A 26,347-nucleotide genomic window follows, 5' to 3' on the forward strand; every position below is an offset into this window, starting at 1 on the left:
ATGCATGGAATGTTTCTGGGGGCAGGGTATATGAGGGTTGTTTGTTATATGTATTTTTAGAAACTGAAAAAGAAAGTTAAGAAGTGTGTGGGGGGAGTAATTCACCACAGTCATCAGTGAAATAACACATTTCTTTGCAGGGGTTAATTTAATCCAGTTCATTTACATTTATGAATATTCAGGACTGCTTGTGTAACTATCTTGGGAAATATTTACATCCCATTCAGCAAGGGCAGAGGACAGGGCAGTCACAGACTTCCTGTGCCCTCTCTAAATGTTCATTCGTCACCAATGTTCTCTTCTAGTTACCGTTTTTCTTCTGAACATTCATACTCTGCATCCCTCAGAACAGAATGCAGCCTGCTTACCATCACGGCCAGATACAAGTGCTTTGAAATGTTAGGCCAATCAATCATCCTGAGAGGCTTTTTATCCCAGCTATTCATTTATGGCATTGCATTCACATCTGCAAAAGGATGGGCCACGAACGTAGTCCGTTGCGAGAAGAACAGGTGGGTGTGCTAGCAATGAAAGACTATTTAGACTTCATTATTTGGTTAGCAGGCAAGCACAAGACACTTCTCAGATAATATTTAGGTGTAGAGGTAATGCAAATTAATGGGACTAGAAATAGGTCACATCCTTCAGCCGATGCATTCACTCACATCATGCTTAACTGTCACCGGTTCATTCGCAGGGCCTTTTATTTTGGGGAAGAGACGTGGATGTCTTGCCTTGAAGTTATTGCCATTGCTGTCTTCTAAATTCAGGGCTTGCTAATGTGGGAGCTTCTGGGGGCCTGTGTTCCCACCAGTACTTTCTGTGGCGACTGCGAAAGGTCTAATTAAATCCCCCCTGGAAGTTCACACTGCACGAGAGACTGTTTGCTATTCCTGTTACTGTTTGCAATGGGTTGGCCTCCTCCACATGCCGTCACAGCGGCCATTTTGTGAATGGCACCCACGGCACCTTTTCCAATTTCCAAATGTGCTCCCTACTCCCCCCAAAATCTGGCATCTGCCTTGCCTTAAGCATCTGGTTGGCCCCTGTGAGAACAGGATGCTGAACTAGAGGGAGCTTTGTTAAAATCCAGCAGGGCTCTTCTTATGTTCTTCACCCCGTAAACTCAGACGCCCGCTTGGCAAATGCCACATTGGGGGCAGAGAATTCTATGGAGAAACTGCAGCCCCTTTCTTTTCTTTTTTGGCTGTTATAAAACCCGGTGCACCTTAATTTCCTTTAGCACCTGCCCCTTCCTTAATAATAAAGCACTGCAGTGTGGCATAGCGGTTGGAGTGTTGGACTAAGATGAGGGGAAACAGGGTTCAAATCCCCACTCAGCTCCGAAGCTCATGGGCCAAGACCTGAGGTCAGCCAGTCATCTTCTCAGCCTAAGTTACCTCACAGGGTTTTTTTCTTTTCTTTTTTTGTGAGGATAAAGTGGGGATGAAGAGAACCATGTACAGTGGTACCTCGGGTTAAGTACTTAATTCGTTCTGGAGGTCCGTTCTTAACCTGAAACTGTTCTTAACTTGAAGCACCGCTTTAACTAATGGGGCCTCCTGCTGCGCCGCCGGAGCACGATTTCTGTTCTCATCCTGAAGCAAAGTTCTTAACCTGAAGCACCATTTCTGGGTTAGCGGAGTCTGTAACCTGAAACATATGTAACCTGAAGCATATGTAACCTGAGGTATCGCTGTATTGCCACCTTGAGGTATCGCAGAGTCTGTAACCTGAAGCATATGTAACCTGAAGCATATGTAACCTGAGGTATCGCTGTATTGCCACCTTGAGCTCACTGGAAGAAAGATGGGATATAAATGTGGCAAACTGCTTTTTGGGGAACCGCTCCGAGGGGTTTGTTTTTGTTGTTTTCAACAATCCAGCGGTGTATAATTTTTTATTAATAAACAAAAGTCATAGATAAGAGTAAACTTCCACCCAGCTTGATGATGTCATCAGGAAGGGGCAGCTCTGCTTGTGGTCAGTTGCAGAAGTCTGTCCCACTTCTGTCAAAAGCGGCCGATAAACCTGCTGCTAGCTCAACAGAACTAGGTCCTGCAAGTTAAAAGCAAGCCCCCAAAGGTCTCAAATCCCTCAGGTGCTCATAAAATGCCAGGAGGAGTACAGCAAGGGGAGCCTGAGGACAGTTTGAAGAAGGCGCCGTAAAAGAAACATCGCTGGAATGGAGAGAACAAACTGTGACATCGCAGTCACGTTTCCCTCCCCAGGCCACATTGGAAACAGTCAAGTCTGCACCAGCAGCGCAGTTTGATTCCCAGCCATCTGAAATGTGGATTAGGCCTTTCGAAAGCCAGATGCAAAACCAGAATTGCCATGTGAGTACAGGAATCTATTCTGCGAGGGGGGCTCAAGCTGATTAAATATCTTGTGAATACAGTAACACAAAGCTCAGTATACTCTAAAGTGGCCGAAGCCTTCACAGACCATTTCATGATTTATGAAGGGGTTTAACTGAACCTCTGCCATGAATGTTGCTTGGGACCTGTCAGTGGTGCAGCTAGATAATTGTAGACCCTGGATTTAATTGTTTGCTCTGTGTGTATGTTTGTGTGCGTTAGATGGTAGTGTGCATTAAAAGCACAAATTGACTTTTATCTTCTTTCCCCGCCTCCCTTTACAACTGCTTCTATATTCTTGGGAAGGTAGAGAAAAACAAAACAAATTTGCCTAACTCTGATTTTGCATTTTGATTTATTAAGTGTGCTTATATGCCACTTTTTGCACCTTGAACATCAAAATACAGAAGCAATGAAAAATACAAATATACAGAATACCGAACATGTCAGTAAATTCAGAAATGACAAAAACCTACAGTTTTTTGATATTACAAACAACAACAGCAACAACCCAGGCTTAAGTAAATACATGCAAAACCAAACAAATTTTAAACTCACTTAAATCTTAGCACTATTACGAGCACACTAAATTAAGTTTGCTTCTGCTTCCCAGATGCTGAACATATTGGGAAAAAGCACCAGTTATTGTAGAAAAGGATAATATATATTTTAAGTAAAAATAATAAAATTAGCATCTATAAAAATGTGCATTCCTAGCCAGCTACTGCTGACTATTATTATTATTATTATTATTATTTTTTTAAAAAACAATAATGGAGTGGAGAAGAATGTTGCATCTGCCAGAGTCATCCCCTTTGGGCCAGCCTAGCATTCCCATGCAAGCCTAAGTGCTGACGCTGGGTCTGTGGGTTGGATTACTGTAATGCTTTCTGTGTGGGGCTTCTCTTGAGGTTGATCTGGAAGCTGGTGCAGAATGCTGCAGTGAGGTTGCTCAGCGGAGTCTCCAGTTGCATACATATTACACTACTCCTAAACGGGCTGCAGTGGCTGCCAGTAAGCTATGAAGCCGATGCCAAGGTTTTTGGTTTTAGCCTATAAAAATACTGGATTATTTTACTTCTGAGCTAATATGCATTGGAGGTTCAAACTGCCAGCGTACTTGGGATTGCCATCTAGAATTCTGTTAAGCATTCCTTCGTGGGGAATAATATCTGTACCTGGCCAGTCTCATCAGCTGGGGCTGATGAGAGTTGGCAGTCTGACAACAGTTTGAGGACCACAGGATTTCCATTTGCTGCTGTAGTTAAGTGGATTTTCCAATGTTGCACTACCATTTTGTCTTCTTTCTTTAATCAATGTTTTTAATTTCTGAATGGTTTTATACTGAAACTTTCTATTGCTACGTATTTTTTTCCAGTCCTCTGTGTGCCTACTCAGAACACGGCCCTTTGAAGATAATTATATTGGGCTGTGTCCGATAAGTAGTTTGTAGTTTGTTATTGTTGCAAACCGATTTGGAAAAGTGGCTTGCTAATACTTTAAAATTAAAATAAAGACACTTTCAAATGAACAAAAAGGGGTGGCAAAAAAGATTGTTAATAAAGATCTGGCTAAAGATGGATGCTACAGTCTCCGATTAAAAGGACTGGATCATATTGCACATTTCGCAGAACCAGGAGGATTAGTTTGTAAGGCAGTAGGAACTTGAGTGTTGGCTCTTGAATAGGACAAAGTCAGAGTCCTTAGAAATCCATATTGCAAGGAAATGGTGCTGTAGTCACTCTTGAATGTCCAAGGGATTTTACTTGCTGACACCAAGTTGATGTTTGTCCAGCACTACAATTACAAATGTCTCCTGTTTTATTTAAAGGGACATTCCCTTTTCTACACATTTTCACATCTGTACTGCTCTCTTTTTCCAGCACAGGAACGGCATATTTTATGAACATTAAGCCATACTTCAGAAAACTAAAACTTCTACAGCTACAGCATCATTTCCTCCCCTTTCTTCCTCTTTGGTCTTACTGTTAAGGTTGCTTTGGCAAGTATATCTTTCTATTACAAGGCCAATCCTTTGTCAAAGGTGACTGTGGCTAACTTGGAATGGGTTTGCTTTCCAAAGTTGTCTTCATAGGTAAAAGCAGCCCTGGGTCTGCACTGCATGTAGCCAACCTGGAACTGAAATGCTTTAGCTTTCCAGATGCATATCTTCCGAAGGGAAGGGCTCTTTGCATGTACTTGAAGGCACCTTGTCCATTTAAAAAGCAAAACAAGAGTTGTTTCCCTTCAGAGGGGAAAGGTATTCTGTACATTCTCAGATGCACTCTGCTCTTGGTGAAAATTAAAATCAAATGTAAGGTGATTTGCTATAGAACAGCAAGGGAAGACTTTTGCCCACCCCCCCACTTTCTGTAGAAATGTGTTGGCGCAACCTGCTGCTAACACTTCTTTCCCCTGCCAGTTCTTAAAAGCAGACCAGAGAAAGAGTGTAAATAGTTTGCCTACAATCTCTAGTTTGATAAATGAGTGTTTCAGCTCATATCTGCAGTTCTCTGGCTTCCTTCCTGAGTCAGTGTCCCTTGGCTGAGCTGTAAGCGTGCTTAGAGGAAATGCCCCTCTCGACACTTGGGGAAGCTTCACACATAAAGTCCCCTCACCCCCATGCCAGGGGAAAATACTGTCCGCTATCATGTGTGAAAATTGCGTGACTCTGTTTTGCCACGTGAACACACATGTTCCAGAAGATTAAACGTGCTTAGTTGCAGTAAAATGGATGCTTACTCAGACAATTTTCACACACAGAAGTCTACCGAGATATAAGGAAGCTTTTCCCCCCTCCACTGAGGCTGTGATCCTAAGCATGGTTACTATGTTAGTTGGAGCCTGTGTCCAGGAAAGCATGCAAAAGCCTAATACTGCAATGCTAAACACACATATAGGGAAGTAAGTCCCACTGAACAGGTAAATCTTATTATTTTAAATCATTTATGAATTGCATTAAAAACCTATATGTAAATCAATTACATATATCAAACAGTTAAAACTATTGCTTATCTAAAAATAATTTTTAAAAGGAAAACAATATCTCATAAAACCATTAAAAAAGACCAATGACAAATATGCATAGGATTGCTTTGCACAGATCTCTCTGTGTGGCAAAAAATGTCATAACTTAAATAATGGCCTTTGTGGACTAACTATAAATTGTGATAGAAAAAAATAGAATAGGAAATGCTACTGAACACCATGTTTATTCAGTAACCATGCTCATTGGGTGCTCATTAATGGCACAGCGTCTGCCTGGAGGGAGTTCTCGAGTGGTGCCATGCCCACAGGGCTCTGTCCTGGGCCCTGTCCTGTTCAACGTTCTTATAAATGACTTAGACAAAGGTACAGAGAAGATGACACAAAGCCAGGAGGGATAGGTAACACCATAGAACACAGAATCAAGATTTGAAATGATCTCAACTGGCTAGAACACTGGGCCAAAACTAACAAGATGAAATTCAGCAGAGGTACATGTAAAGCCCTGCATTTAGGTACCAACATATCAAGGGCACAAGGATAGGATGAGGGAGACCTGGCTTGGCAGGAGCACACATTTTAAAAGGATCTAGTTGATCACAGGCTGAACATGAGCTGGCAACGCGCTGCAAGTGCTAATAAGTGCAATCTTAAGATTCCTTAACAAGTGTCCAGTTCACAGGAAATAATAGTTCAGATCAATTCTGCACTCGTCAGGCAGCATCTGGAGCACCTGCCCACCAAAATGTGGCCCTCCAGGCTTCTCTATCAGGCCCTTGAGACTTTCCCCCAGGCAACAAACCCTCCTGAGCCATACCTTTCACCAGCGCTGGTATGCTGTTGGGTGTTTTGGACTTGCTGTGACGTGTCCTTGAACTCTGATAATGTTTCTTGCTTGCCTGAATGAAGGATTGAGAGCTGGCTGTGAAGATACTAGCCTACTGCACACATGTAAAAATTGCATTCATTGCCCTGACCACTTTTACCTTTGGCTTGGCCCACCACTGACATGAGGTCCCTGAAAGTAAATGTGGCCAAAAAAGGCTGCCCATCCCATCCTAGAAAAATATGAAGCAGGTATGAGAACACTCACGCTGGCCCCCTCCATCACCTTCCCCATAGTCAGTGTAGACAATACTGAGCTAGATGGGCGAATGATCTGACCTGGTTTAAGGCAGCTTCTTGTGTTTTCTCCACCAGCTGAAGGTAGACAGAAATAAGGATGTTCTTCAAGTTCAAATCAGTGAGATTTGATTCCAAGGTTAAATAGTAACTGGTATAATTTTTTTCTAGAAGCTCTAGTTCTGAGACTCAAAACAAGCTGCCATGTTGATGAGCCTTTGCTTTAGTTTGAAAATGACGGCTGCTGTATGTTTAAGGTTTCAGCAAGCCTTGCTGCTGTTCATTTCCCCTTCATTCAGGTTTTTATCTTGTTTTCAAGGTTTGGCAGAGAACTTGATAAAAGCTGCCATAATATTTAATCCAACACAAACAGTGATTTGCCTAAGACTGTTCAGGCAATCATCTTGTTCAAATGATTGATCATTATGGCATATTTCTTTAGGAAAAGGTGCCTTGCGAAGGCTCTGTGAGGCTCTTTAGCTCTTTAGCTTTCTATGAATATGCCTTGCTTTTGCTCAATCAACTGAAAATAGAAGGATGTCCTCGGGTTTTGTGGACATGGTTCCAGACAGAAATCACAGTGCCAGTAGCAGAGGGACGTAGACATCCCACTCCCCCTACTCAAGAACATCAGAAGTGATCTGCTGGATTAGGCCCATCAAATCCAGCTTCCTGTTCTTACAGTGGCCAACCAGATGCATGATGGGATGACCACAAGCAGGACACGAGCGCAGCAACACTTTCCCCACTTGTGATTTCCAGCAACTGGAATTCAGGGGCATACTCTCTCTGACAGTAGAGGTAAGACCATAGCCATCATAGCAATTTGGTAGGTGGCGCTGTGGGTTAAACCACTGAGCCTTGGGCTTGCCGATCAGAAGGTCGGCGGTTCGAATCCCTGTGGCGGGGTGAGCTCCCGTTGCTCCATCCCAGCTCCTGCCAACTTAGCAGTTCGAAAGCACGTCAAAGTGCAAGTAGATAAATAGGTACCGCTCCAGCGGGAAGGTAAACGGCGTTTCCGTGCACTGCTCTGGTTCTCCAGAAGTGACTTAGTCATGCAGGCCACATGACCTGGAAGCTGTACACCGGCTCCCTTGGCTAGTAAAGCGAGATGAGCGATGCAACCCCAGAGTCTGCCACGACTGGACCTAATCGTCAGGGGTCCCTTTACCTTTGCCTTTTATCATCCATTAATGCTTCTACTTGGCCCCTCTGCTAGCGGTCTCAGAGGATGTTACTTGAGGAGACCGTAGGGTGGCCAGATGCAGAAGACGACAGGGCTCCTGCACCCTTCAAGAAGAATTCCAGAAGCTGTAGCTTTCGTAGTGAGCTGAACCTGCTACAATTCCTTCTTCTGCACAACTATGAAAGATGCCGGAACCACATCCCCTTTTGTATCTGGCCACCTGAAGAGAGTTCTGGTTGGTTCCTCTGCTGCCTGCCTGCCACCAGTCCAACTGGGCCAGGAAGTACCCCTGGTTAATGGGGCTAGTACAAAAGATTGAAACTTCCCAAGTGGGAGTGGTGGCCTGCCATGTTCACCTAGTGCTGCCTTTGGTAACGTTTTAAGTGCCAGGCAATATCTGTTCTGTTCTCCCTTGCTTTTAATGGAATCTGATGGCTTTTATTATAATTGGCTCCCTTTTGGCTTGACTGTTTATATGGATTTGTAGTTATTGGCTCATTATTACTGCTCACACAACCACAACCACACCCTGTTTTTAGTGTTTTATACCTTTTAATATTATAAGATTTTGTTAGCTGCCCCGATTAATATATGAAAGGTGGCATATACATTCATTGAATCAGCATATGCCCACCTCAGTGTCTTGGACTATGACTCTCATCGGCCCCAGCCAGCATAGTTTTCCTCCACTATCTTCTGCATTGTTTTCTACATTTGTATCTCACCCTTTCTCCCAGGTGACAAGTACACAGGAGGAGTCAATGGAGCCTTTCACCCCCTTGCTACTCAGGTGCTGTCTAGGCTCACATTAGCTTAGCTTCAGGAATGGGTGTATATCAGGTGTATACCTTTAAATAAGTCATTGCCTGAGGGGTATAAAACCTTTAAATAAGTCATTGCCTGAGGGGTATAAAACCAAAAATAAGAGGTATTGAGTGTTGCTTTAACTCCAATCATTGTATCCTGTGAAATATAAGAAGAATTTTAAGGAGCTCCCAACAACACAATTCATTAAAACCCACTGTGTAAGATGTGGTTTTGAATGTTTCCCTGATTGTGTTAGTTTTATCTTTACTGTTCAGCTATTGTTTTAGTGTATTCTGTCTCTGATTAAGGCTTTCAATATGTTTACTAGTAGTGAAATTTCTTTCACTGTTTATTATTTCCGCCCCATCAACCCATCTGCTTATTTTAGCTACTTGTTCCTTCCTCTTTTCTGGCTTCTGCATGGAACTCACCAAGGTCAGAGATTTACATTTCAGCTTTGTTTGTACAGTATAAGAATGCAGGCAAGGGCTTTTAATTCATTTCTTCTTTATGGGTTTGCTGTAGCGTTTGAAGGCTTTAGGAGAAAGGACTGTTTCCTTCCTTGAGGTCTGTTTTGATGCAAGAGTGAGAGATAGTTCCTTAAGTCAAGCATTTCACTTGACTGAACAATCAGTGTTTAATATTAATTGGAACCTTAGTTTAATTAGCACTGGGCTAATTCAGTTCGCTGTTCAGCATACCCCCAAAAGGCAATCACTGTTGCTGTGTCACAAACTAGAATACCTTCAACAGTGGTACTCCTCTGTCTCCATTATGCAGATGTTTCTAGCTGCCACCTTCCCAATTTTATGGTGCATTTTCTTTCATTGATGTGAAAACTTTTCATAGTCTGTTCCTCTTCTGCCCCAGCCATGCATTGTGTTAGTTGTTAGTGGTCATTATATTTAGAACTGCTTTAATTTTCCCTCTGTCAGTCTATCAGCAATGGCCGCTCACCCATCTCAGGTGGGCCATGGTTGCCGACCTTCATCCTATCTGCCATCCCCAGCAGCAGAAGCCCACGTGTTTGCCAGCCATTAGGGGAACCCCCTGCATGGCGGAAGTACCGAGCAGGATTCCTGCCAGAAGTAAATGGGCCAATCAGAGGCCCTGCTGGAGGGGCAGTGCCTTGCCACCTGGCTGAGCATTGGCTGTGGGCCATGCCCAGGAAGGCCAGCAACTGACCAGGCCTTACTCTCTGTTATCATGTATTGTTCCTAGTTGTTCCTGGGAAGCATTTCTCTTCTTGCCCAAATGCTTCCCCTGGGGTTTTTGGCTGGCCTTGCATTTTCTGTCCATCTCATCCATCCTATCTCTTTCCCTTCAGTCTAGTTCAGCTTTCCTTTCACTTGCAACTGAGGATCCATCTACACTTCCATTCATCCCGTGATGTCAAGTGATTTCAAGTCATGGGTCTGAGCGGTTTTTTTATTTTTCACCACTGTCCCTGAAAAAGCCCTCTGTTTACTGCTGAATTGGAAAAAAAGTCAATCTGGTTTTCTGTGGATTGATGTTTGTTCAGATTCATAAGTAAGCAATGGGTTTTCCCCAGGGAAAGTGGTGGGACAAAAAAACCCCACAACACCCCTTGGATCTGTGACTTGAAATCACAGGACAAACCAAAGTGTGGATGGGCCTTAAGTGTTTGATCTCCTGAATTTACTAGTTGTTGGATCTTCAAGTGGTGTTATCAATGAAGATTGATTTATAGGAAATGTATATTATATGGAGGGATATAGGACAGAATTGCAGCCTATCGTTTATTGAAAATGGAGTAGTGGTCCCAGTTTAGAGAACCAGGAAACTGCATTTTCTCTTATATTCGTTGGAACTACTACTGAATAGATGGTTAGAAATTGAATGGTTAGAAAAAAGGAAATTGAATGAAAAGCAATTTAAATGGAACAGGTTATGACTGAGACTAGTCTAATGAGTTCCATGGGATTAAGTCATGGGATGTGTGTGTGTAATATTTAAGTTCTCTTCAAGCATTCAGAACAAATGCCTGGAGAAGATATCAGGATCACACACACAAGCCCTGTCCCCAGCGTAACAGGAGACCATGTGTTGAGTATGGAGGCTTGAAGGGCACTTCTAACAATGTTCAGCCGAGTGCATTAGAGGTCCCCACGTGATCCAGATCATGACAGTATCAGAGTTCGCAATTGTGTGGAGACTTTTAAGCTCAGCTAAGCTATCGGGGTATGCTCAATGTGAGATCTGGGTGGCACATGGGGGCAAACTGATACTCCCACCCCACCCATTACACATTTTCTCCTCCATGTAATGCTTGAACACCTTAAGAAAATATCTGCATTTGGGGGAGGGGTGCCTTTGATTTGCATGTGTTTTTGTTGTTGTTTTGCTGAAATCCATTCTCTGTTTGGGGGCAAGTTGTGTCAAGCTAGATGTCAGGAGACTACTCTGTGCACTATGAATGGAGTCTATAGAGATTGCATGTTCAGTCTGGCATAGATTCTGACTCCTAGACAGACATCCGATGTGGGCACACCCTTAGTGTATGGCTGAATAGCGGTAAGTGGGAGGAAGAAATTGATGTGCCAGTTATTCCTTTAGGAGGAAAAGAAACCTTTGCTCCCTCACAAAAGGGAGGAGGTGTTCTGGAATGTTATTTTATTTTAATATAATTGTTTAGCTAGGATAGAATATCGCTTTGTCATATAAATTCACTTCCACCCCTCTAATTGGTAGGTTGTCCAGAAAAATCTTTTGGTGGGGGGAGGAGGGGCATGGAAGGAGAATAACAACAAGAGAAAAATAATAATCATTGTGTTGAACATTTTTTCAAGGATGCTGTTAAGGATAAATTATGGGCTGGAACAAAAACAAGGATATTTGCTAGGCTTCACCACCATAATCTCTTGAATATAAATCCATTTGGGCAAGGTTGAAGAGTGAAAACATCTCTTTGCTTGGGAACTTAGGCCAACTTACTTCAATTAACAGAGCCTAAAGAAACCTCACCCATTACTCCTTTGTCCCCTGTGACTTCCGTCTGAAATTCTTGTGCTCAGTACATTATTTCCAGAATATTATGCAAAGGGAGTCACACTTTGCGCTTTGTTTCTTGTGGCCTGTTTTTCTGTTCCCGTCATAGGATGACCTTTAAAGTAAGCGTACTTACTTTTGTTGGTGTACAATGTGGTGTGTTCGGCTGCTGATTTTGCATGAAGGAAAACTGACCGCAGGTCAGGAGCATAGTTTTGCAATGACGTAAATAGCTCTTTGGTACTGAAAATGCCTTTCGAATGATGGAGAGGTGAGTCATTCTGCATCTTGGGCCATTTGTAATTGTTTTGAGTAGCTGCTGCTAGTTGCTCTCAGTTGGAAATACTGATCTACAGTGGCTGCTTCCATAGTAGGCATTTGAGGAGCCATTGTAACTTTTGCCCCATCTCTGAGCCCAGCAGGACTTTATAGAGTGGTAGGGCTGCTTCTACATCCACAGTTCTGCTGTGTATAGCATTCAGGTGGAGCCCTTCTCTCTAACCTGCTTTGGCTTTGAGATTGGACCTACACATTGACATACCCAGAACTGCTCTCGTTTAGCTAACTTCTGGATACGTCTTTGTTCTTCACAAACAAGGATGGAAATGCCTAGTCTGCTGCAAGGTCTGCTGTAGGTGCCTAGCGTCAAAACTCTTCAGATATGTAAATACCGTACTGGAACAGTTCATAATTTGATACATATTGTGGATAGTTTGTGCAGGACATTGTGTGTCTTTTAGGGAAGGCATGTCCCTGGATATGTTTAATTCTTTTAGCAACCACAGCTGTTCAGATCTGAAAAAATAAGCATGCAACATCCTCAAAGCTAAAACAGATTCCCCTCCCCCGCAACATGCGACAATTCTGGCGATCTTGTGTTTGCAAGGTCAACGTTTCAGCGAAAAATATCTCTCAACTCAGCTATAAAGTTGCAAATAAAATGTTTTAAGTGTGTTGTAAGGTGCATTATACAAATGTGACACTAGATGGTGACGGTGAGCTATGGCAAATTCGATTTTTTTCCCCAAATTGTTTTTTTAAAAAGCATTTTCACAACGTGTTTTAAATGTATCTAGATTCCACCTCCATTGTTTTCCACAGAGATCAACCAGAAGTAGCCACAATTTCTGGCTTGTCTCCACCTTGAAATTTCTGGAGGAAAGTTATCCCTTCAATATTCTGCTTGTGCAATTAGTGGGGGGAATGCATGTAAAGCATGGGGGAGGAAGGAGCAGGGGAAAAAAATTGGCTGCTCTGATGGGCTTCCATGGCAATGGGTAAAGCCTGCATGCTCAGGTGGAAAGATTGTTTTATGACTGTAGGATTGTCACTGATCCTAAAAACATCACGCATGAGCAAAAGCCTAACAATAGAACTCCTAAAATTAGAACACACAAACAGTGACATTGAACAGGGTGACACTTCAGCTATTTTTGGTCTTTTGCATTTTGAAAGATAAGCAGACCTGGAGCTATTATGCCTTTGGAGTCTTCTAACTAGCATAAGGCCTGTCTGCTCTGTTTATTATACAGCTTTAGAACATGAATGTTTACTGGAATGGCTATTTATTTATTTGAACTTTGAGTTGGATATCATGCAGATAATAAAATGAAAGCAATAGACAAATAATTCACAAATTAATTCGCCAACAATTTTTCTTTTATAGTGTTTTGGAGAATAAGAGAGCTTCCTGAAAGATGTTTGAAATACTTATTATTACATTTACCAGGCTGGGCCAAATGGTTGAAAGAATAGGTACAGAATTCAATGTATTAACAAATGTTTTGATGATGAATCAATATTTGATATTGTTGACCCTGCTTTTTTAGAAACAAGACTTGCATTCTTTTTCTCTCTGCATGGTGGCTATTAATTTACAGCTGAACTATACACTTTTCTCGGATAGCTTTGTCTGCTTTTGTAGACAACTTCAATAGGCACAGCTTTAATTAAAGTTGTAAAGACTGTTTAAAAAATATATCCAACGGAGAGTTTGTCATCAGAAACGAATAATAGTTGGTGTTTGTACAGTGAAGCTTTTCTTCTTCTTCTTCTTCTTCTTCTTCTTCTTCTTCTTCTTCTTCTTCTTCTTCTTCTTCCAGAAAGAGTAGTGAGCATGTGCCTGTTTTAAAAATGCCTACCCTTATTTGTTGAGAAGCAGAAGGTCAGAGTTCAACAAATTTAATTGTCAAAGATTTAACACTCAGGTTTGAGAACAGTGAGAAATATATTCAGAGGTCATAATTCAAAGTGCATGGCCCAGTCTCAATGTAAAATGAGATCAAGATGCAAGAGAGAGCGAAAATGGTACCACATTCTGGGCTCCTGTTTCTGGAAGGCAGTGACATAATATTGGCAATAAAAAAGGAAAGTTAATTCACACCCCTCCTCCTAATCCAGCCATAGAAACTGGACAAACACAATTGACAACACAAGACTGATATGATAGATGGAGCACATAAATTAATAGGTGTTAGCAGAGCAAGATGAGAATAAGCAATGAAACCGAGGGAGAAGCAGATGAGGTCAGTGGCGTAGTGTGGGGGGTGCAGGGGGGGCCGGCCGCACCGGGCGCAACATCTGGGGGTTAGGGTTAGGGGGCGCAAATCCACGGGTTAGGGGGCGCAAATCCATGGGTTAGGGGGCGCAAATTACTTGCCTTGCCCCGGGTGCTGACAACCCACGCTACGCCACTGGATGAGGTAAACAACAGGGAACAGAAGGGGTGTGAGAAGGAGTTCTCTGAGGAATTAGCTGCATTTGTGGGTAACTATGGCTGGTAGTGATAGGCATTCATTTTTAAGACAGTTGCTAGAAGTGTGTTACAGGTCTTGTTAACTTTGGTGTACACACACACATCCCTTTTGTCCCACCGTCATCTATGGTGAAGAAAGGTTTTTAAGCTGTTTTTGAGACGCTACAAAGTCCTGTTAATCAAAGCTGACAGTGGGATGAGTCAGGGTTGCCATATTTTGAAGAGCAAAAGAGAGGACACATTTGCCAACTTCTACTTTTAACTGTGGATTGCTATGACGATTCTACCCATGGAAAAGAGGATGTGTCCTGGAAGAAGAGGACATATGGCAACCATAGATGAGTGCACATACCGCAGGCAACAATGCCTCTATCATACCATCTCTGACAAAGGCGATTATCTGGCTCTAGCTCAAGCGGCATGATAGTCAACAGAAGAGGGACACCTTAGGATAGGCACAGAGTTGTACAGAGAAGATTGGGAGGGGTGTTTGATGCATATGTCTAGCAAGGCTTCTGAGTTATGTGCCTCCTTGACCAGTAGTAATAAGCTGGGGATACATGCAAGCCTTTTATATTCCTGGCATAGGGTTGTATCCAGTGGGGTCACTCAGCTGCCGTTAAGGCTTCTGTCACCAAATAGGGAAGGGAGTCATTTTCAGGGATTCCTCCTCCTTCCTCTCCCTGTATCTGCTCCAGATGGCTGGGAGACCATCCTCCAGAGCAGATTTAGCAGGGCACAGTGAGGGGCTAAAAGGGGAGGAGAAATCACTGACAATTGCTTCCTTCTGCAATTGGCTGGTGGAAGACTTACTGTCAGCTGAGTGGCACAGTTGGTTCAACCCCTAGTTTTCTTGATCATGCACCATTCCTCTCTTTTCTTTTCAGCCAATTTAAACAGGAGACTTTTAGCTATGTCTTTTCAGCTACAGCGCTGTGCCCACTTGAGTAACTCTCATTGGGTCAGTGGAACTTGCTTCTGAATAAACTTGCAAAGGATTTCATTGTGAGACATCCAAATAATTAGTATCCAAAAACAAGTTTGTTGCAGCCCTTGATTGCTTCATGTACTGCTTGCGGAATAAATAAATAATTTTTTAAAAAAACTTTTGATGGGAAGTAGGGACATGGGTGGTGCTGTGGGTTAAATCACAGAGCCTAGAACTTGCCGATCAGAAGGTCTGTGGTTCGAATCCCCGCGAAGGGGTGAGCTCCCGTTGCTCGGTCCCTGCTCCTGCCAACCTAGCAGTTCGAAAGCACATCAAAGTGCAAGTAGATAAATAGGTACCGCTCTGGTGGGAAGGTAAATGGCATTTCCGTGTGCTGCTCTGGTTCGCCAGAAGCGGCTTAGTCATGCTGGCCACATTAAGTCCCTCGGCCAGTAAAGCAAGATGAGCGCCGCTACCCCAGAGTCGGTCACGACTGGACCAAATGGTCAGGGGTCCCTTTACCTTTATCTGACACAGGGGCTATACTCAGTCAAGTAAATCTTCCTTGTGAGGAATAAAAATTGTCACTGTCCTTTTAATTTCACTACTGTAATCACACAGTGACATCAGCTTTGCTGAGGTGCCTGGAAAGCTAGATGAGAATCAATGGCAGCACCATCTATCAACATGAAGTCTAAATCAATGTAGTTTTGGAGCATGGTACTCATAGTTCCAAATAGCAATGTCACTGGCTGGAAGGGTTTGCGTGGGCATTTTTGCTTGTTCTTAAATAACTGTGTAGTGACATACTTGTTTCCATCTTATTTTTCCTGGCCAAGAACTAGTTCGCATGTCTATTTCTGTGGTAGAAGGCACACCTCACCATGACTACGGTTCACAGAATCGTACAATTTGATTAATGTAACCTTTGGGGCTTTGGATGTGCTTCCAGAACGGCAGCTTCCCATGCTGAATAAATGCATAAATAAATAAATTCACATTGAGAAGAATTCCATATGCACTTTATTATATGGCATGGGAGGATGACGTTCAAAGGAAAGTTGGAAGCCCCACTGGGTTCAGGCATGTCTAATGTAGCTTTTCGATTTGCTGACCACAGATTTCCCCCTCCCAACATCTACAGCAACAATAGGGCAAATCCCTCAGGTCTTTGGTTTAGTTCTATATAAGAGCTGTGTGGCCTACAATCAACATGTATAGAGCCATTCCTAAGACTAGGAAGTATATATAGTAGAAGATGTCTCAGAATATAAGTCAACTTCTTTTAGAAAAATTGGCTGGTTGTTTTGTGAATCTACGCCCATGAAGCTTCTATTATCAGTTAAAGGGAAAGTGTTTTGGGTAGAACTGGCATCAAGTACGTTCTTGCAATATCTATCTATCTATATCTATATATCTATATATATCTATATATATATTCTTACACATTGTATTTTTTGAGATTTGTGCCAGAAATGCCTATCACAGGCTTTCTGAAATATTAAAATTAGATTGCCTTTGCATTAGGCACTCAAAGGCACTTCTGAGCACCTCTCACACAATTTGTGCCATATGTGAAAGTTGTGGGTTTTTAAAATTGGATTTTATTTAATGTAAGAAATCACATAAACAAAAAACAATAGCATATACGGAAATGAATTTGAGGTAGTTGTTAATATTGATAGTGCATAGACGAGAAATTGAAACTGCGAGGGATATCATGCAGTTTTTACATTTGAACTAAAGGATGATTTAATGAAAAGCCAATTCCAGCCTCACATCTGAAAATGTTCTAATTCCCAGTTTGTATCTTAGATTAAAAGGTCTTCATTCTTAATGGATATGTCAGAGCTTTACTCAAAGGAGAGAGATCTTGGCAGGTCATGACAATAATGTTATTATGCGTGCTGGAATATGAGACACACTGTTTGATGATATGCTGATGAAGGGTTCTAAGACATTCTTGGTAGTTAAACATAGCATGGGGTTGGAAGGAAAGAGTCCAGTTTATTAGAGTAATAACTTGCAATTGCCCCATGTTGGCACAGAAATGAGACTATCATACATTAATATATATTATCATCTTGGTCTTGTAATACTTTTCAATCAAAGAAACACTCTTTCATTTCAGCCTGGTTGATTCTAAAGGTATTTTCTCCAGATGGTTGTTGGGCTTCAGCCCACATCAGTCTCAACCAGCATGGCCAATGGTTTGGGATTGGTTCATTTTTGCAATCTGGAGAAGTGCAGATTTCACAGGATGTCTGTCTGTGTTTCAGTTGACATATTGTTCTGGTAAGTACAAATTAGGCAGGTTCGCCTTTTTCTCCTTGTTGGCAGCTGTACTCCAATGACATCTGGAGGGCCTCACTCCTGTCATACAAGGTACATTTTCACACTAAGGGCTCACCCACACTTACATTTTGCCCTACATTTTCTAGACACAGGTCCACGCTTTAAAGCTCCGTGTCTGGCTGTTTTTATTTCTTTGCTCTTCCGCTTTGCCCAGGACACCCTGCTCTTTAATGCTGAATTGGAACGAATGGCAATTTCTGTGGATTGTCGTCGGCTCTGATTCAGTCGGTAGAGCGTGAGACTCTTAATCTCAGGGTCGTGGGTTTGTGCCCCACATTAGGCAAAAGATTCCTGCATTGCAGGGGGTTGGACTAGATGACCCTGGTGGTCTCTTCCAACTCTATAAGATCTATAGGTGGTAATGAGTGGGCTTCTCTGGGGAAAGTGTCAGGACAACCCCCCCCCCAAAAAAAAACCCCAAGAAAAACAACAACATTCTGACAGAGTGCTTTAAAGAGCAGAACTGTGCCTAGTAATGCAAAAAGAAAGAAAGAAAGAAAAAAGGTCTGGGTAAGTCCTGAGAATAGTAAATCTTGCTTGCCCCTCTCTAAAGCAACTCTTTCCCTTTTTATTTTCTGAATGTATTATATATGCCCAAGCAGACTGTTTCCATACCGCATTTAGGCAGCTGCCTCAGCAAGCAGGTTATGAGGTAGATCTGCTTGACCCGGTTGCCATCTTCTCAATGACCCTTAACGGAATTGGAGTCTACTTATCGTGGTTCTGATCCTGCAAGGGCCTGCATCCTATCTAGGCATGGCATTAACAGTGAACCTTGCTGCTGTTCAATCTTGTTTTTAACCAGGAAGGCCAGAGGTTCAATCATCTGTAACATGTAGCCACTGACATAAAAGACAAAAACTGAGGTTGATAAGATAAAAATGGCCAAGCTGCACGAGAAAGTGGTGACTTTTCCCAACATAAACATTTCTGTAGCCAACACAGCACTTCTGGGGTTTTCTTTGTAAAATGTTCCACATCTCCTTAATCATCCCGAGACAGAAAAGACAGGGAAGATACAGAAGGCCTTTGTTTCCATTTAACAAATTACTATTGCCCTGCAATATTTTTTTTTAAAAAGGACCCTCCTTCTTTATTAGCAGCATCCTCTTTCCACAGATATGTCTTGGATATACATGGCATCGTGACAGTTCCTTTCTCCGTATGCAGCTGAGGAAGAGAAATATTAAATGCTTTGCCAATGTTTACTTGATATAGGTACTTTGGACATATCCTGTGTAGATAATGAACGATAAGGTAACATCCGCCATTGTTAAGGAATTTACTTCACAACGTGCTGATGGCAACGGTGACAGCCAGTCCCATAGACTCTATGATTTTAAAAAGTCTTGTTCAGTTACTTGGACTGGGTTGCCTTTCCACTCCTAAGTATACATCCCATTTCTCCTATGTGTGCTTTAGACTTCAATTTATTGCTCAAGCCCAGGGGCTGTCAGCTGGTGCCTGAACTGGCTGGTTTCTGGCACAGTACCTGCACAAAATGGTTCTCCTCCTATGCGTCGATCAAACTCTGAGGTAGCTTTAACCAAGAGTTGGTGAGTAGCCCAAGGACTCCCAGCAAGCAATGAGTATGAAGGGGGATTTGATGCCGAATCTTCTCTTATTCCAATGTTCTAACCAATGCACCACAGTAATTAAGGCCAGGCTATGTTAAAATCTGAAAATTCTACATTGTTAATGCCAGTCACTGCCTTCGTGGGAGGCATCTAAAAAGCCTAAAAACAGGAGTTGGTTTAACTAGGCATTTTTTAAACCCATTCTTAGATTGAAATACATTTTTTTTTAAAAAATAAAAATAATTAAGTATATATGCTGTTTTTACTCTCCATAATTTCAGTTTTTAAAAGTACATCAACATTGTATTTAAGTTCGGGGTGTGGCTGCAAATAAAGGAGTGTTCCATGACAGAGGGAAAGGGATTGAGAGAGCTATCACCCACTGTGGTGACAAATAGGTACATGCAAGTAGATTTCTTCATTCTTGAGATACCTGGATAGAAACCAGAGGAAGTGTGTGTGTGTGTGTGTGTGTGTGTGTGTGTGTGTGTGTGTGTAAGAGATCATTGCAGGACAGATATTTATGGGCTTTTTGTTCTTTCCCTTTTTCCGATTTAATTTACGTCATAAGATTAAGAGATAGGGGTGTGTCCAGTAGCACTTTCTCTCCTAACCACAGAGTTTTTTGGGGAGACCATCAAATTCATTTCAGTGCTGTCAGTAATGTGCTATTTTCCCTCAAAGCGTTGTCACTGAGGCCAGTTTGACAGTGACAGGTTTTTAAGTTTAGTAACTGTGCTTGCTTGCTAAGAAACTGTCCGTTTCCTAAAATGCCAGGAAAGAAGCAGCAGAAGCCCCTTTCACACCTTTTTTTTTAAAAAAAACTGTGCAGGTGTGAAGTAGGAAACCAAGACTGGTCACTGTGCCTCTCACTGAATTTGATGTGCCTGCATGCATATAACTTATACATGTGTAGGTTTTGTATGCACAATTAGTAACTTCAAAATGCAGACTCAAAATGCAGACTCAAAATGCAGACTCCCCTCCTGAATGGGGAGAACCTCTGTTAAGAACAGTTTCAGGTTAAGAACAGATCTCCAGAACGAATTAAGTTCTTAACCTGAGGCACCACTATAATCTATGGCCTGTAAAAGTATGGGGGAGAGAACTGTTATTAGGATGACTATTTTATGACCAGGCTCTCTGTCAGTATGCTTTTCATTATGTAGAAGAAGATGTTTTTATTATGTTTTTATCACTGAAGTTCTGTAATGTGTTTTTAATGTTGTACGTTGCCCTGGGATCTTTTGATAAAGGGCCCTATTCCACTCCTGCCCCACCCCCTTTAGGCACCAAAAATGGCTTGTGTGTCAGCAGGATCCTTCACAAATGGGGAGGTGCCTGTAATTGTTTTATGGTTGAAGTTTAATCTGTTTTGTGCTTTGTGTCAATGTGGTTTGTTACATGTGAACCACTTTGATGAGACAGTGGTATGCAAAAGCTCTCAAGGAAGAAAGAAGGTGTTTGTGTTTTGTCTGTATGGCTGGCCATCTTCAGCTAGGTCAGGGCAAGAAGAAACATTGTTTGAGTGGAACTTAGAAGGAACACAGAGCCATTTTATAGTTACAGCCCAGCTGGTGATGGTGCCAATTGGTGTATTGATTGCTCTCTCTGTAACAAGAGCTTTTGCCTCCGTAGCTTGTTGTTGGTTTTTATCTTTTAATAGACTGGATGCTTTGATGCATAGATATCAATCCTTTTACTCGTTATTGGCAAGAAGAACACTTTCTGAGCCTTATGCTGGCATGTCTGTTCCTAAATATTTTCTATATATAGCCTTTCAAACATTTCCCTATTCTCTGTAGTAGGCAGATTTGTTCTGTGTCCTTTAAAGAGCAGATCATTATTCACACTCCCAACACATCTCTCACATCTGCCCAATTGTATGCATGCTGAACATTGCCTGCAGTGTTTCAGGCAGCATTCTGGCCATCTGTGTCCCATTGCTTCAGCAACTTTCTTCCAAGTGCTGTCATTAATAATTTCTTCTATCTGGTTTCATTTTATATCTGGAACAGGCATGTTTGTGTAGCTCTTGTTTTCCACCCACATTATTTATTTATTATTTATTTATCCATTCATTCATCCATTCAATTAAAACATTTTTACTCTGTTCTTCTGCTGAAAAAGCTTCCAGGGTGGCATGCAGAAGCTCAGTACAAGCAAGGCATCCTTGCCCACAGGTTTGCAATCTAAAAGACACAGCACAAAAGGAAAGAGGGCTGAGGAGGGAAGAGGAAAATGAGCAATCTCAGGCACAATTCCTTAAAGCTACTTATAAGTTGTTCTTATAATGGCCAGCCAGAATGGAAACAAGACACCCCTTTCTATTCTCCATCCAGTCCAGCAAGAAGCATTATCAGAGTTCAAGGACAAATTCTGGACAGGCAAAAACATTTGTGGAAGGTGCCAAGCAGGGAAGGGGGTGGCCAGGGAGAGGGTGTGTGACTAGTGAGGAGTTGTGGCTTGGGGAGAATCCTGAGGACCAGGTGGAGATACTTGGAGGGCTGTACTTGGTTTCTGTGCAGGGGTGGGGCAGAGACCAATAAAACAAGAAAATGACAATGGAATCCTATACTCTTAGGGCAGCTAAAACAAAACAAAAAAATTGGAAAGCAATTATAAAGTGACTTGAATTAGAGTAGACTTTTTAAAAATGAAGGAGTATGCAATATAAGGAAAATTTACACTTATTTTCCGTAACATTTAATAGAAAGGATTAGAAGAGAAAACAAACAAAACAAGTGTGTTAATGCAAAATTTTGGCAAATGCACAGTAAGAGCTAGCATAATCGAAAAGCAGTCAGGTTGTGGCTTACTAAATACCAGTGGACTGGCCTCTGTCAGGTCTTGTGTCACATTTATTGAGTTTTAAGGCCAGCAGGTTGATCTGTGATTAACCAATAATGATTTACTGCCTTAAAGAGATCTGGGGCAGTTCAAAACATGTACCTTTATTAACATGCAAACAAATAGTGTCTGCCTATAGTCATCCGTTATCCTTGGATCGATATGAGGAACCTCTAGTATTCATGAAATGGTGATGTGGTCCCTGAATTCTCCAAATACTGTAATGTAATTGTTGTAACTCAGCATTGTTGAAAAATGCAGCAAGGGACAGCCCCACTGTGCAGATTAGCTAATGAGCAGTGATGCACCTCACAAGGAAGACTTCTCCACTGCAAACATAAATACAACAGCATGCAAATATGCAGTCTGGGTTATGCAGCGAAGCAGGGATCTTGAATTAGGGACTCTGGTGTCATCACTGTTTTTGAGTTTTTGTGCTGACTCAAATGTTTTGCCCCTCTCTAATCTCCAGTCAAAGAAACAAAACTCTTATTGTACCATCTTTAGGTAAAGGTAAAGGTACCCTTGACCATTAGGTCCAGTCGCGGATGACTCTGGGGTTGCGGCGCTCATCTTGCTTTACTGGCCGAGGGAGCTGGCATACAGCTTCCGGGTCATGTGGCCAGCATGACTGGTGAACCAGAGCAGCACACAGAAATGCTGTTTACCTTCCCACCAGAGCGATACCTATTTATCTACTTTCACTTTGATGTGCTTTCGAACTGCTAGATGGGCAGGAGTTGGGACTGAACAATGGGAGCTCACCCCGTCGCGGTGAGCTCTTGTCTCTCTGGACTTTTGGTTTAGTACAAAATCTATAGATTTAACCAATGAGAAAACATTCACGACATTTTGTATGGCTTTTAAACCTTTCAGAAGTGCAATTTGTAACAGTGTCTATTAACCATAATTTGCAGTATGTTTTGCTAATAATAGCATCCCACTCCCTGGGGCACTTGATGACATAGTAGCCTTAAAGCCATCGATTTAATGTCTACTCTATATTGCAATAGCTCACATTAATACTGTTTAGGAACCAGCGGCCCATAATGAGTAAGTGATCCTTGAGCATTCAGAGTGTTGGCTGTCCTTGACATTCTGACAGTCCAAGACTTAGTGTGGAAGTGCAGATGGAGTCATCTGCATTGGCCCCCTTAGACTTAATTTGTTTCAAATAGCAGGAAAATAACAAACAGTGCCAAAATCTGACAGCCTCATTTCATATAAAATTGGGAAAAAATCGCAAATGAGAAAGGAGTGCCTTAGACACCAGCCACAATGAGGAATGTGTGAATGCATGTTCCATAAGCCACATATTTTCTTTATAACCTTTCCCCTCAAAGCAGAGCAATAGTTTTCCAGGAAATTGTGAGACTGATTTTTTTATTTATTTAAAAACCCCTTTAATTTGTCATCTTGCTTGAAATATTAGTAGGAATGGCTAAAAATGATTGGGGACTAAAGGGGATTAGAAATAAAACATTTTGGGTGGTACCCTTCCTCTCAAAATAATTACCACAAGCCCAGTCCATCTCACCTTGAAACCAACTGGAGTTCTGCCATGGCTTTACCAGCAAAAGCATCCAGCATAATGGAAATGAAGCAAAAGTATAAACTAAACCTTTATTAGTAAAGGGAAATGCATTGAACATAACAGTAATTAAATGCTGAAGAAATACTTAGCTACAGAGATTTTGGCATTGAAATATTTGCCAGACTTTGGACCAATGAAATAAGTTTGTAATGTATCAAATTGATCACCCAATATTTCTGCCTGTTAAAAATATTTTTATGTTTTATTTTTGCTGACTAAACTCATTAAGTGAATCCCAGCTAACATAAAATTTATAGCAACCTATTTGTATCACATAAAGGGGTACCTTTACCTTTACCTTATTTGTATCACATTACCACGTGGGATGTATAAAGTCAACTAAAAGGAAGTATCAGAGTTCCAAAAGGAGAACAAAGTTATTCAGCACAAAACATCATTCAGTATTGCTCTAGTTTCATATTTGCTTTGTTCATGTTCAGCAGACATAATTCTCTCCACAGGCTGAGGCTCCATGATACAGGACTGCCATGCATCTTGTATGCTTTTATTTAGTGGTGACGATAGTTAAAATTTAAAACAATTTGCAGTCAGAAGAAAAGGATTGGTCCTAAAAATACCTTAGGTCAGGTGCCAAAGGCCAGGGTAAAGAAGTACTGTATTTTTCGCTCTGTAACAAGCACCCGACCATAACACGCACGTAGTTTTTAGAGGAGGAAAATCCGTAGGCATGCCACCCGTAGGCATTCCCTCCATAACACACACAGACATTTCCCCTTACTTTTTAGGAGGAAAAAAGTGAGTGTTATGGTGCAAAAAATACGGTAGGTCTTCAGCCTATGATTAAAACCTGCACAGAGAGTGCCAGACACACCTCTGTTGGGAGGGAGTTCCACAGCTTGGGGGCTGCAATAAAGGATGCAATAGAGTGGGTCATCTTACTCCTTGCGCTTCTGAGGGTGCTGCCCCCCCCATGTCAACCGCTGCATTAAGTGGCTTCCTAGCCCATTATTGGGTGTACATCTCCCTCTTGCTAAGCAGACCTTGCTTCCTTTTTGGAAAGTTTTAATGTTTTTATATGATAGTAAGCCACTGTGATGTATTTTTATGATACAGTGGTATACAGTATAAATATTTTTTTATATATAAATAAATGTAGCCCTGACATCTCTACTCTGTGTTTCTCCAGAATCCCTCCTGTTCAAAAGACACCCTCATCTTTGTTTGCTGAAGCATTTCATTACTTTTTGACTTCGTTTGCGTTCAGTATCAGACCTGTTGGAGGACAGTTTGTCTGCCAGACACTTGGAACTCCTGGCTGGATGTCCATCTTTACATCCCATCATCCTATGTTTCTGATCAGTGAAAGCCCTATTGTTACCTGGGAATGGCTAATTCTATTATGTCCTTGCACTTTTTGGTGGATGTCCTACCACGTGGACAGGGAACACCTTATATCAAAAATACCACTGAGGTTTCCCTTAGCCCAACTTTGTTTCTTTCCTCAGCAGATGAAGAAAATGAGATAATCTAAAAGATCTCTTCTGCTCTGCTTGCTAGACAGTAAATAATAATTTTCTCTTTGGCGTGGGCATGGCATCCTGGAAAGGAGTTGAATGAGAGCATTGCCATTTTAAAGAAGCATCCAGAAGTAGGTTTATATCAGAGGTTTTCAACATTTTTGAGTCCACGGCTCTCTTGACCAACTACACTCTTTCCGTGGCACCCCTGGGGATTGGTCACCCCTTGCCTACAAAGCCGGCAGACTCTCACCCTTTTTCGAACACCCTCCCTTTAGGGTGAAGCCTCCTCTTCTTTCCTCTCTCCTTGGAAGTCCTCTGGGCAGCCGCTGCTGCTGCCCCTGGTCTCGGAGCTGCCCCCTGCCCTAAAAAGACTTGCCTCCTCACACTGACCCACAGGGGCTGGTACTTGTCTGTCCATTTACAAGAGCAAGGGCTGGAGGTCTGGCTGGCTGAGTTCTCTTGGCCGCTTGCTTGCTTACTCCAAGGCTGCCTCAGCTGCTGGCAACCAGCACCCCCTGACCAGCCCCAGAGGCACCATTCGCCTGGGGAACTTGTAGGCAGGGTTGCTGCAACAAAAAGCCGCACAAGCCTTGGGTTTGCAGAGACCCAAGAAGGAGGGAGTGGGGACAGAGGCCAGTGTTGCTCACGGCACCCCTGACAATCATTCAAGGCACCCCAGGGTACCACAGCACACTGGTTGAAAACCACTGGTTTATATAATTTTATAACAAGGACAAGGTGGATGTTAGTCCTTTAGTTCCTCACTCAGGACCAGTGAAATGTGGAGGCCATCCAAAATGCTTTATCGTGGTTGATGTTCCATGGCAGGACATAACATTTGTGTTATATTTACCACCGCATGAGTCAGCTCAATCATTTCATCAGTGATTACCACCCCATCAACAGTTTTTGCTAACTATTGAATCCTTTTGGAATGTGATATTCTCTCATTTCTCACAAGTTAAAAAACTGAGTTAAAGTACTTTATTATTGGCCAGTCATTTGCTGCTTACAGGAGACCATGCAGAACAGAATTAGTAAGAAAACCATTGGTTACTTATTCTTTTTTTAAAAAAAGTTAAAGCCCTCCTATGATTTCTACTGTTTTAAGTTCCCTTCCTGACTTTTTATTTATATTGACAGGTGGGTAACTCAGCAAAATCAGTTGTTATGCAACGTAACAAAAACTTTGTCATTTAGTACTTCACTAAGCAATTCATCTTTGCTTAGGAACTTCAGGCTTCTGAATATATTCATATTTAGAGTTTGGCTAGGAAGGAACATGATGTGGAGCAGAGCAAACTTTAATTATTCACTTGTATGGGAATCAGTGCAAAC

General features: G+C 42.0%; 1 protein-coding gene across 8 annotated transcripts in view; it reads left to right on the forward strand.

Annotated features, from left to right (window-relative positions):
• The first annotated feature begins 276 nt into the window (after positions 1-276).
• Positions 277-26,347, forward strand: part of LOC309540428 (uncharacterized protein) — a 110,732-nt gene continuing 84,661 nt past the window's right edge. For 3 of the 8 annotated variants that reach the window (XM_082237305.1, XM_082237306.1, XM_082237307.1), the window contains exon 1: positions 277-512. In XM_082237305.1, coding sequence (XP_082093431.1) covers positions 292-512 — 221 coding nt within the window. In that variant the 5' untranslated portion in view covers positions 277-291. Of the gene's footprint in view, positions 513-1,810; positions 2,340-13,135; positions 13,225-17,283; positions 17,448-26,347 lie in introns of those variants that run through there. The other 5 variants (XR_014223244.1, XR_014223245.1, XR_014223241.1 and 2 more) reach the window with 5 other exon arrangements.

This window comes from Podarcis vaucheri (genome assembly GCF_965113315.1).
Source record: "Podarcis vaucheri genome assembly, chromosome: 9".
NCBI classification, from domain to species: domain Eukaryota; kingdom Metazoa; phylum Chordata; class Lepidosauria; order Squamata; family Lacertidae; genus Podarcis; species Podarcis vaucheri.